We start from the raw sequence: 12,952 nt of genomic DNA, 5'->3' as shown, positions 1-12,952 counted from the left end.
TTACTAAAATGATAAATAGAAGTGTTGAAAATAATATGTCTGAAATCTTTAGAATATTTTTTTTTAGATTTAAATTTAAATATATTTAAAATTTAGAATAAAATATCATTAGAATATATCATTTATATTTTTTTTATAATATATTTAGGATTTGTTCCTTATTTAGAAATATGATATACTTTTATATTGCAATTTAACTCCATGTATAGAACGATTAATAAAAGTGTATCACACAATATTTCATACAAAAAGAAGAAATTTCTCCGTATAAAACATATCACATATAATTTTGTCTCAAATAAAAAAAATCGATAAAAAAATCACTTATTTTCACTTATTTTGTGACTAAAATTGTTTTCACTTTATTAAAAACAACAAAATTGCTCTCACTTTATTAAAAACAACAAAATTGCTCTCACTTAATTAAAAACAACAAAATTGCTCTCACTTTATTAAAAACAACAAATTTGCATTTTCTTTCATAAAAATAGAAAATAATTCTTAAAGTCAAAAGGAACGTAATACTACTATATAATGTCAATGGCCTGTGAATTAAGCTCCCTTTTTTTCCATTTTTTTATGTTGAACGATGTTCTCTTTCGATAATTAGTGTTACTATAATGTTAATGTCAATTGCATGTGATTCAGCCTCCATTTTTTTTCTTCTTTCCATTTAATATTATCTAGAACGATGCTATGTTTTGATAGTCTTTGTTTCTTCTTCTTATTATTATTGTTATAATAGACGTGCAAAACATATACGGCTAAAAAAATTCTCTTTGGAAACCTAACTGCAATTTATATACATATATATATCAAAGGTACAATCTAAGATTATTTTTTATATCTAAAATTATTCTTTCGAATCGTTTTATTCTTTGTTTTTATTTAAATAAATAACTAATCACTTTATTTAATAGTTGCAAAGTTCAGAAAAAAATATTTTGGGGTGAGAGAGGCTCGAACTCTCGACCTCAGGATAACTCAGAAGCTATGAGACCTACGCGCTAGCCAACTGCGCCACCACCCCTTTGTGAATCCTTCACTCAAAAGCTATATAAGTACCATTTTGTTACTTTTGGCTACACGTGTGATTTCATTTGCTTGCAACTACAATAAACGTTGTTTGTTTTGGTTGTGTCCCAGACAAGACCAACTGTCTCTCCGAGTTTGTCTATTTATTTACAGTTCCACCAATCTAGAAAAACACAAACACCAACTTCAACACACTTTCTTCAATTCAAACACTTTCTTCTCTGTCTTTAAGAACAAGTGCAGATCTGCACCCTTTGACTCCAAGGTAAACTCAACACTCTCTTTCTTCTGCATTTCAATTCAACATATCTATAATTAACCCCTTTTCATCTTTAATTTTCCACTGTTTAGTTGCTTAAATGTTTTGCTGCATAACCCTAGAATTGCTAGTAAACCTTTTTGTGATCAATTGACTTGCCATTTTCTTCGTTCATTGTTCATACTCCTTGCACAGTTTTTTCGTTTTTTTTATGATCAGGGTTTTTGTCATATTCTACTTGTTGTTTGCTTATTGCAATGTAAAGTTTGCATTTTGAGGAAATTTTATAGAGATGGCCCTTGAGGTGTATTCTAAGTGGCCCCAAGTTTCTGGGAGTGGATGCATGTTTGGAATCACAATAGTTTGATAAAATCAACGTGGCATTTTGTTTTTCAAAAAATGCTGTTATTCTGACATACTCAACTCAATCCAAAGTGCAAACTAGGTCGTTTTGCTTTCTTTGAGACTTCCCCCCCTACACAAAGCAGTATACCTCCTTTTTGTTTTGTTGAGATATACTTAGGGTGAAGGGATAGTGCTTCAGTCTAAAGTATGGAATGGAAAACCTTAGGATTCACTGAGCACTTACAAAGAGATTTACATTTGTCTCCCTCTAATGCACCAATAGGAATCGAACCCGCAACCTGCAAGTCCAATGCATGTCTTTTTACTATACCTCCTTTATAACTCAAAGGGGGGAAACCATTCTTACAAATTGGTCTACATTATATGTGTTGAGTTGATTGTTGGTATAGTGGTGCCGTTTAAATAACCTACTATACTGTATTTCATTACTCCCTCGCGTCCTATGTTGCTCACAACAAGTGCTCCTTTAGTGTTTATATTAGAACTTCATGTCTCACTAGACAAGTTAGTTGAGTTGTTGAATAATGTCTATGGAAATGGAGCCTCCAGTGTTTTGAATTTTGGGTTACCTTGGCTTGTTACAATTTTATGTGTATACTTTTTTTATACTAAATAATAAGGTCGTTTGAAATTTTAACACTAGAGGACTAGTGTTATTAATGGTAGATAGTGGACTATGGAGGCAAGGTGAAAATCCACCATAAAAGTATTGCATTGCGGTCAATGGCAAAAACATTGGAAATAATAGGCATTGTTGTTGCTAATGGCAGATGGCTCAGAATCCTCCATGGCATAACGCCATGGTGTCTGTGTGGCAGAATTTCGCCAGCACTTGAGAATCCATTCCCATAGTCTACTGCTCATTATTATTACGCTGCCTTCATAAAATGTTTCTTTTATTACACCGATAAGTTATTAGACAAGACCTTAATGTCACTTTAATACAATTTATTTCATGTATTGTTGGTGGAGCCTTTCGACCTTTTTTTACAACGAGTGTTCATTGCTGTTTGACAAATTACTAGCCAATAAATTTACGTCACTTTAATACAATTTATTTCATATATATAGTTGTTGGAGTCGATTTCAAATGAGTGTTTATTGCTCCTAATGAGAATTGATTTTTTGCTTCTTTTTTCCTTTCCTTTGCAGTCTGCTGTTAATGAGAAGTCGTATTGTATCTTTGGTCTAACAACATTTTCTTTTAAGAATATTGGTCATATCTCTAGTTGTTGTGAGATCTTAACACATACCCTCTTGCCTAGGATTGGACATATGTAGTGTGGACAAATGCGGATGGTCCAATAACATGTCTAGGATAAACTCTAATACCATCTTAGAATTTGGGTTACACCTCAAACGATAGCCCAAGGAGTGACGATCACCAAGCTTTATAAGGACTAGTTTTGCCCAACCTTTATTTGATTTTCGATCTCAACCATGTCCTTTGGTTTGTATGTATTCTAATTTGGAAGAAAAATATAAGGGGTCTACTTGCTCATCTATGATAGAGATTTGGATAAGTTTTTAGTTAAACATATCTATTTATTTACTCCATTTTAGTTCTAATAATGCCTCTATGGATAGGATGAGTGGTTGATGAAATTTTTAGAACCCGTGTCATTGTATATGTAGCCGAAGTATCTCTTATAATCTATGAAGCATAGACACTGACGTGGACATGAGACACAACATGGGCACACCAACACGAGCAATGTTGAACATGTAGGAAATTGAGACACTGCACACTCTCACATAGATAAATAGATAGATATATGAGCATATTATTTTAGAGCATATGGTTGTATGGTCAAGTTTATCTCCTCTCATGTACTCACTTGATGCCCCCTAAATGAAGTGTGTTGCAGACTTTTTTTTTTTTCTTTTCATTTTTCAAGTTGACATTTTTTTAATATATATATATATTTGAAGTTGGCTATTTTAGAAGTTATTTGTAAGCAACATTGGAGTCTTTTCTCTAAGAGTGTAGGTCCATCATGTGCCAAGCCATTGTTAAGTTTCCAAGTTGTGTCTAACCTGATAAAATGTTGAATGAACAATTGGCGAGGACTGAAGACGGTTTGACACTTATTGTATGGGTGACAATGTTAGAATCATATCTTTGACATTGCGCTTCGTAGCTGATAATGACTTGGCCAATCTTGTTTCGCTAAGCTAGTTTCAAGGTTGAATTAGACCTTGCGTATTCTTGATTTTAATACGACTTTAGTTAGTATTTCAAACTATTCATTATTTCATCTGAAGTTCTTAATCACTAATCCCACTTATTGAGTGAGATCATAGGACCACTAAGAAGTATCAAGTAGGATAGTTATTACTTCGTGCCACATTTAGCACATACATTGTCTGTAAGACAACTTAAGCTTAGAGGGATTTAACATTTTGCCATACCATATGCACATATTCTATTTGACATTTAAGTTTTATCTTGTTTGCTCTTCAGTCTTCATCTCTTGCATCATGTTGTTAATTAATGTAGTTTCCGCCTTGTTATTGGGTCATAAATTTGGTTTTGAAATCTTCTTTCTGCATGGAATTCCATCTGTCAATAAGTTTCAATTCTTCTGACAATGCATTTCTTTGTTTTCTAATTCTCATTTCTGGTAAAAAAATAGCATTCAATATGAGAAACTTTAGTTATATCCATGTTATTTATGCAAATATCTTAATGCTCTTGGGGATTTTAAAACCTAGAAGCAAAAGGTGCCACAAAGTGCATGCCACACTAAAGAAAGGCATTAACATTAGAAAAAGTAAACATTAATGACTATTTTTGATTGATTTTCATAGTAGTTAAGTTTTCAAGCCTAACATTCAAACTATGAACCCTAAGCTGCTGAGTCTCCAAGTCTAATCGATAGCAAGTTAGATGGTTAGGAAAATAGCACAAAAAAGAGGACTGAATGTTAAGAAAGTGGAGAGAATCGTCATTTTGCGACATTGGCAGGACCGTTTGTTATAATTTGCAGTAACACAATAGCATTTTGGTTTCTAGTTTTATGATTGTTTGTACAATTTTGTTATTGTTTTATTCCATTTTCCAAGAAACAAATTGGGCATCTAGATTTCCTTGGGGCCATGGATGGAGCATTGTCGGAGAAGTAGTGTCTCAATGAAATGCAGGCACTTTTTGAAGTAGTTTTCTATGTAGCACCAGCACTTTATATTGGAGGCGTGTGCAAGTGTCCGAAACCGACACGGCACTGACACTTGTGATTTCATACAATACAATCACTTATATTTCTCAAATTATTATTGGTATCTATGTGTTAGGGTTGGTGTTATGTCTGTTGTTTGTGCCTGGATCAGTGTTTCATAGGTAGTTTTTCTCTCTGCATTGTTTGTTAAAACCTATTTACTGTTTATTATATAATATGATCAATTATAATTCTGAAGAGGCTAATAAAGCCTAAATGAATGTAATATAGACCAAAAAGCTAGCTTACTCTAATGAAAACATCAGATGCCTGCTGCATCAAGGGATGAATGGCATGGAATGATTTTCTAGATTCCATCCTTATCTAACTTGATTACTGCAGATGCTGCTATTCCTACTCTGAAAATGGAAAACAAGCAAAGTGCTGCTGGTACACAAGACAATTCTATGATGATGTCCATTGATCAAAGAGTACGCTCCACTAAAGGACGTAGTGATGCACTGACTCGGCGTCTGAAGAATCGAGAGAGACAACGTAGATACAGGGCACGTAAGCGTTTAGAAGCTGATACCACGGACTCTTTTGTTGTAGAACCGACAGCAGCAGTGCAAGAAGAGATACAGCAAAATGGGAATCACAACAATTTCGTGACACGGATATATTGTAGTCGAGATTGGAAAAAGGATGCAAGGCGGGCTCATGTTGCAAAGCATCAAGAGATGAATGGACCTATTGATCATTCATTGACACTAACTAATGTACCTGAGGTGAAAAGCTTAAGCGTCGTGAATAAGTCAGAAACAATGCTAGATAGGGAAATTCAATTGGGATCTTCTAGCGTTGTTTATAATGAAACACCTAGGACTGTGCTCGGTCGCAGAAATTGGAAAGCAGAAGCCAGAAGAAAGAAAAACTAGTGAATTTGTTTTCATTTCTTCTTTTGAAGAGTACTTTTACCAGTGGATTTCTGTTGTATAATAAAATTCATTTAGTGTAAAGAATGATGGAACCTGGTAACATAATTTGGACGGCTTTGAAATTACGAGCACCGAGAAAAAATGTGTTTCTGTCTCATTTTCTACTTGGCTATTTCATACTTTTCATTGCAGACACAGAAAGGGCATTGAAAAACATGCCTAAAACTAACTTGACTATGATGATTGTTTGATATTTGGCACAGAACAAAAATCAGAAAATCATCTCCTCAGTGTATCATTGTCCTTATGCCCTTAATGGGATGGCATATACCACTTTTTATTGGAAAATGCTAATGTGTAAGGAATGTTATTTGTATTAATCACACGAATGATATACTTTACTGTATGATATCCTTCTAAAAGCTGAAAATGTGGTACTGGAGTTTGTTGGTTGTGATCTAATATCAGCAGAATTTTATGTATCCTTTATAGAATTCAAATTATTAGAAATGGAGTTTTTTTCTTCTTAATCTGAGTAATCATTACTATTATGTTTGTATCTCATTACAACCCTTGACCAATTCCAGAGAGTAGATACAGGTGAATACAATTATTGCTGAGAAGAGGACATTGTTGATAGGCATCCTGATCACATCCTGAATCGTATACATTATGAGGTCAGCATGGCTTTCCCTCTCCAGCTATTACTATATTTACTTTAATTTGTGTTTTATAATGTTGAATTATCAAAGTTTATAAATACGAGGCTTCTAATTCTTGCTGCATCTAAAATATCTTGATTTGGTAGGGCTTAGTTCATGATTATGCTCAAGAAAAACCGTTGAACGAATAATTGTTCCATCTAAAGACAAACACACATTAACTATAGCTTTACATTGTGTTTTTGTGATTGAATTTGACTTCAAAAGATTCTTTAAATTGTTCACATACCTTGTTGTATGACTATATGCTAGAGAAGTTTTTTTTTTCTTCATCATCTCCATTTTTTTTAGATAGGTCATATAAAAGGTAAGCCGGATATGGCATTGATGAGGTATAAAGAGATGACAAAGACATTGGTTGAAGGTTGTAGAAATGGTGAATTGTTGGTGGTGGATATTATCCCGTATTACTATCCATATAGTATTTTATTTTATAATATCTATAGATAGCGATTAACAAAGTAAAGTAAGTAAATTGTGCGTGATTGAACGCATTCATGCATGTGTCTCTCGTCTCATATAGCAACAGTGATATTTATTTGGTTACATATCTTCCTACATGGCTGCGATATGGGACGAGAGATTACATGCACAAATTGCATCAATGTGTTCAATCGCGTGCAATTCACTTTAAGCTTAAAGCACCTAAAACATCACATGATATTCCAATGCGCACCACATAAAGATTGATTATAAAATGACATAAACTGAACCATGAGTTACAAACATTCTGAAGGGTAAAAATAAAAAAATTGCAATAGACGTAAATTATAAATGGTACAAAAAAAGCACTCGTATAACTTTGTGTCAAACAAGCGCTTGAAACACCATATTTATAATGTACACCAACTCTAACCCCTCTCACTCCCTCTCCAATCTTTACATTAATCACCACAAACAAAGTATACACAATTCAGAAAAACCAATGTCACAATTTATAATGTTTGCATGTGTTTGGAATGTCACGTTTACATAAATCATGGCCAAAAATCATGTTCAAGTGGAAGCGTAGTTTTGTAGCTTCTAAGTTTTCACGGTGAGAATGTCCCAGGACATGATAATTGGTTTGTAAACTCAGTTCCAAACACATGCTTCATTGATCTGGTGATCATCTCAATGGCAGGTCACTCTTTGGTCTTGTTGTTCAGCCAAATTCTCGAAACTCCAATCTCTTCTCATTCCACTACTCCTCACCAATCTTGGTTCTGCCCTGCCTGAAAAGGGAAGATTTCCCGTACTATGATTACGGCGATGATCGGCCTTAATCTTCGCCAGAGCACTGCCTTTTGGTATCTCTTTATGCAGCGGTGCCGACATATTTCCCGACCAAGTTCTGTCGACGTTTTTGCGACTTTCTTGATATTCATTTTCTTTGAATAATTCTCTAAATGAATCTGTCCTTTGTAGAACTTGGCTGCAGGTAAGGCAATTGAGACTCATGATTGTTGTTTCTTGTATCCCAAGTAACAAAACCAAGCTCTTCTTCCCTTAGGTTGGTGAGTTGAATTGGGAAGGGATTGTGTTTATTATATAAATTATTAGACCAAAGAGGTTGAAGTGTGACATAACATGAGAGGAATGCAAGAGAGGTTTTGAAAATGAAACTGATCATAACAATATGTTTCCATGTTAGGAATTTGGTTTGAATGTTTAATCCGTAAACATAGCTTAACCATTCATCTATTTTTTATTTTTATAAGTAGATTAACCATTTATTTCTAATTGGGGGGAATATTGTTGTATTTTTATGTTTTTATGTTTTCTTGACCAATAATCTATTGGTTGTTACTATCTTGTATAACCAACATTCTAAAAGGGGTCATTTTGTCAATGCTGACTAATACGTAACATATTTTATTCTTGTTTTTTAGGCATTTTTATTCTTGTTATTTTATATTATATATTTTTTATAAAAAAATTAACACATTGTTTATGGGTGAAGGCCAAATTTAAGATATTTTGCGTTATAACAATTTTTTGTTGAAATGGGTAGGTAATTTGTCGTTATAAATTTATTAGATTGATGGCATTGACTCAAGTTTCTAAAATTGGCATACAATGTTGCTAAGTTTCTAATTTGTTGTATAGAATAATATACTAAAAAAATAATGTAAAATATTTTATCTGAATAACTGAAATTCTATAAAATTGTTTTCCATCAAATGTGAATACAAATTACATTAAGTCTATAATCGGTTGTGAGGGAAAGTTTCATAAACATTTTATTTAACAACTAATTCAAAAAAAAAAATCATTTACAGAATCTCATACTATTTGGTGTATATTTGGTTCTACTTTAAATGATTTAAAATTGATTTTAGACATATAAAACTGATTTTGACATGTTTGATTATTCTTAGATATAATTAAATTTGTTTTGAGAATTAATGTGAATTTGACGTTTGAATTTATAGTTTTTAACTTTAAATATAATCTTTTTAATTCAAATTTTGTATTTAACTCACTTTTACCAATATTCAAACATAAATTATTTTACATTCAATTTATTATTAATTAAAATCACTTTTTATAATCGTTTAACCAAACATACTTAATATATATTTAATATCACAACATATTTGTCAAAATCACGTTGATACGAATGATACATTTAATTTATGACTAATACAGAAATAGACTATTACTTAACCATGTTAAGAAGACACAATTTTTAAATAAATAAAAAAATTCTAACTAGAGTCCTTGGAGCAAGGAGATTTATTAAGAGTCTAAATGTAAACAAAATATATTGAAATTTGTATAATTCACACTTTAAAATTGTAAAAAGTGTGATTTTTTACTAAAATATTATTTTTTATTTCTCTTTTGATTTTCTTAACAAGTGCCTAGAAAAAGACATTTGTTAGCGTGGCGTTTTTTTAATAATATTTTGGCCTAATTACAGTTTTGATTTCTCTATAATTATCAATTCACGAAATTAGTTTTTTTTATATTAAAAATTGACTGTTTTGGTACTCTCATATTTTTAAATTAATAAATGATAATTTGATGTATTTTAAATAATGTGACATATAATTTTATGATATAGAACCATCTAGATGCATTAATTATTTATATATCATTAATTAAATTACAAATATGACAAATTTATGAAGTTGAAAGTTAAGTTTTTACAATGTTTTATTTTGATTTTATGAGTATTAGTCATTGAACATCATGACACATTATTTAAAGTATGTCACGTCGCTATTTTTTTGTTAAAAAATCATATAGAGAGACCAAAATTATCGATTTTTAAAATATAAAATCAATAGAAATAGAGAGATTAAAATTTTTAATTAAATTTAATAATTTTATTGGATCTCTTGCTCTCATTGTACTTTATCTATATAGTACATCCTTCTTACAATAAGTGTCATTTAAATTTTTTACACAAATGTTAAAAAAATACAATAATTAATAGGTAGAAATAAATTATTTTATCAAATTATCTATTTTAATTATTGATGAATATTTTTTATTATTATCAATGTAAAATATAATAATATTTAAAAATTATATATATAGTCATCATTAAAAGATAATATAAAAAAATAATTAAAATTATATTAAAAGTAATAAATAATATTTATTTTAAAATAATTTTTTTCAAAGTAATATTTATGCTGATATAGAAGTAGTATATAATTGAAAAAAATAGTATCATGAGCATCACTACTTTTTCTATTATAAATCAACCCATCTTGACGTGGATTAATTGCTTTAGTTGCTTTCAAAGGGTGGCATAAACTTTGTGGTCCACTTCTTTAATCAATCCTGTCAAATCAAATGTGTCATTAAATCAATCAATAAAAACAACTTTTTTTAGTATTAACAATAAAAGTAACTGATAATTTTACAGGATTATATTATATTTGTATGTTTCAGTGTTTGGTTAGTTTTTTAGGTGTTTTATTATAAAAATTAGTTTTATTTAGGTGTTTGATAATTTAATCCTTTTGTAAAAATAATTCAAATGCATTTTATTATTTATTTGAATTTAATCATTTTGTAAAAATAATTCAAATGCATTTTATTATTTATTTGAATTTAATCATTTTGTAACAATAAACTTTCTATAATTTGTCGTGTAAAGAGCTAAGTAGATTAGGATACATATCAAGACATTATTATCAGTTGCATAGTTTGCTTGTACATATTTGTTTGTTGTGATAATATAATAAATTTTTAGTGAAATATTTATAACTTTAGAATATCTTTTTACAACGGTTGTTATATTAGTAAGAGAAATATTTTAAAAAAATTAAAAAGTGTAAAATTTTAAGTTGAAAAAATTACTTATACACATTAAATTAATGAGTTGAAATAATCAAATTGATTCAAAGATGTTTAAAAAAAAAATCGTTGTTTATGATTTTCATTCGTGGTGTTCAAGTCCTTGGATGTGCTTTGGATATGTCCACTTATAATGTTTTGAATTGCCCATTTTAATGTAATTCTATTCTCTTTTTTTGGAAAAATGACCTTTTTTTTTTATTCTTCTTATTAGATTTCTCTTGTACTTTTAAATCGTAGTACGCTTTGTACTATAATTATGGAGGCATGTGTATTTGGTTGTGAAATTCAGCTAAAGGTGATAATGCCACACTGTTTTGTCAATTAAAAAATAAAGGGTAACACTTTTTGATAGCCACGGTTTGGTGGTGGTGGTAATGGCGTGCCTGCAACTCTAATTAAGTTTTGGATTGAGATGATATAAGTTATAAAATATTTAGATGTTGCTTTGGTTCATCAAATGTTTCCTTCAAAGGATGCGTGTGACTTCTTCTGGGGTCTCTTGTGTTATAAGAGATAGATTCTCTGCCAAATTACTATTCTTTCTCCCTTAAATATAAATAAATATAGATCAACGAAAAATAATAATAAATTTCAATCAACAAAAAATAATGTATTTGATCTAAAGTTTAAATTAAATACATTAATTTAATTTTATTAATTTAAAAATATTTATATTTAAAATTAGGTGGAGGATTCAATGTATTTTCACTTATTGTTTAATTGTTAAAATATGATCTCTCGGTCTCAAAATAAATGATTCACTTATGTACAAGATGATATTTTAATATAATATATTATTATTTTTAATTGTATTTTTTAATTAATATTATATATATCGTCCTTAATTTAATATATATACTTTTCTTTTATAGAAGAGAGGTTAAATACCACTATAAACTCAAACAATTGTGAGATCTATGATTTGATCACGGTGTTCAATTTAACAATGTCGATATCTGTGAATTGAACTAGAATTTAAAGATTCGATTTAATATATTATATTTTGCACAAAAAGTAATATTGAATACACCAATATCTAACAAAAATAATTTGTTAAAAGTATTATTCTCTAAGTCTTTCTTTTAAATATTTGTCTTAATTTATGTAAAATGATCAAATAAGTCATTAATTGTGAGATAAATATAATACTACGTTTTAATTGAGTTTGAAAGAATTGAGACATAAAAAATAAAAAAAATTAGGCCATAGTATAAATCTACCGTACATACTAGATTTAATCTAATGGATAAATAATAAAATTATTAGATCAGATATTGGATTTAAATTTAAAATTTACAACTATGTATAATTTATTTATCATTTTATTTTAATAATAATAATAATAATAATAATAATAATAATAATAATAATAATAATAATAATTAAAAAAATTACCGTAAGTCAATTCACCCTCTTTATTCTTTGGTTAATTTCATTCAATGCATGCATTTATTTATACACATAATTCTCAACAACATAAATATATGGAAGACATTCTGTACTTTTTAGGTGCCGGGTATATATAGCCACTTTTAGCTTATCATTCAAACATGTATTCAAACTTCTAGGCTGACATATATAAAATTTGAACTATTAAACATGTATAAAATTGTACTTTAAATAAAGGATAACTATAACATCATAATATTCTGTAGTTTTTGATAAAAATCTATTTTTATAAATAACTAAGTGATTATTTAACTATTCACTTCTTATCTCTAATTCTTTATAATATTTATTTAATAAATATTAATTAATCAATATCATTTTATCAAATGCATACAAACGTTTTTTTTAAATTTAAATAAATTATACAAAGATATTTTTTTTATTAAGAAACAACTGACACTTGTGTATGACAATAATTCAACTTTTAAAATTATCAATCAATTACTTGATAGAATAATTGAATTTAAAAATAATGTAACTTAGTAATTTTTTATATTTTGTTGTGTAAATTTTAATTTCAAATGAGTGGATGATATTAATTAATTAATAAAATTATATATATATATATATATATATATATATTTCAAATTAAATGAAAAATAAATTAAAGAGAACTCCAAACCCCACTAGACCCAACATAGAGTTGTCTATGCATGTATTCCACTAATAAAATAATAAGTTAGTTCTTTTTTATAAAGATAATTTGGTCAACAAAAATGATTTATT

General features: G+C 29.2%; 2 protein-coding genes and 1 non-coding gene across 3 annotated transcripts; 1 reads left to right on the top strand and 2 right to left on the bottom strand.

Annotated features, from left to right (window-relative positions):
- Window positions 1-945: 945 nt before the first annotated feature.
- Window positions 946-1,030, bottom strand: TRNAM-CAU (transfer RNA methionine (anticodon CAU)). Its single transcript is given in 2 exon segments — window positions 946-981; window positions 993-1,030. It is a non-coding gene; the product is annotated as a tRNA-Met (tRNA).
- A 25-nt stretch (window positions 1,031-1,055) lies between these two features.
- On the top strand, window positions 1,056-5,913 carry LOC101499953 (uncharacterized). Its single transcript, XM_004512470.3, has 2 exons — window positions 1,056-1,300; window positions 5,221-5,913. The coding sequence occupies exon 2, from the start codon at window positions 5,244-5,246 to the stop codon at window positions 5,754-5,756; it is 513 nt and encodes a 170-aa protein (XP_004512527.1). The 5' UTR covers window positions 1,056-1,300; window positions 5,221-5,243; the 3' UTR covers window positions 5,757-5,913.
- Window positions 5,914-7,139: 1,226 nt separating this feature from the next.
- LOC101499650 (uncharacterized) lies at window positions 7,140-8,236 on the bottom strand. Its single transcript, XM_004512469.4, has one exon. The coding sequence runs from the start codon at window positions 7,916-7,918 to the stop codon at window positions 7,592-7,594; it is 327 nt and encodes a 108-aa protein (XP_004512526.1). The 5' UTR covers window positions 7,919-8,236; the 3' UTR covers window positions 7,140-7,591.
- Window positions 8,237-12,952: the final 4,716 nt, after the last annotated feature.

Source organism: Cicer arietinum, chromosome 8, assembly GCF_000331145.2.
Source record: "Cicer arietinum cultivar CDC Frontier isolate Library 1 chromosome 8, Cicar.CDCFrontier_v2.0, whole genome shotgun sequence".
Taxonomy (NCBI): domain Eukaryota; kingdom Viridiplantae; phylum Streptophyta; class Magnoliopsida; order Fabales; family Fabaceae; genus Cicer; species Cicer arietinum.
The sequence above is the reverse complement of the archived record's forward strand: the minus strand, read 5'-3'. Positions and strand labels throughout refer to the sequence as shown.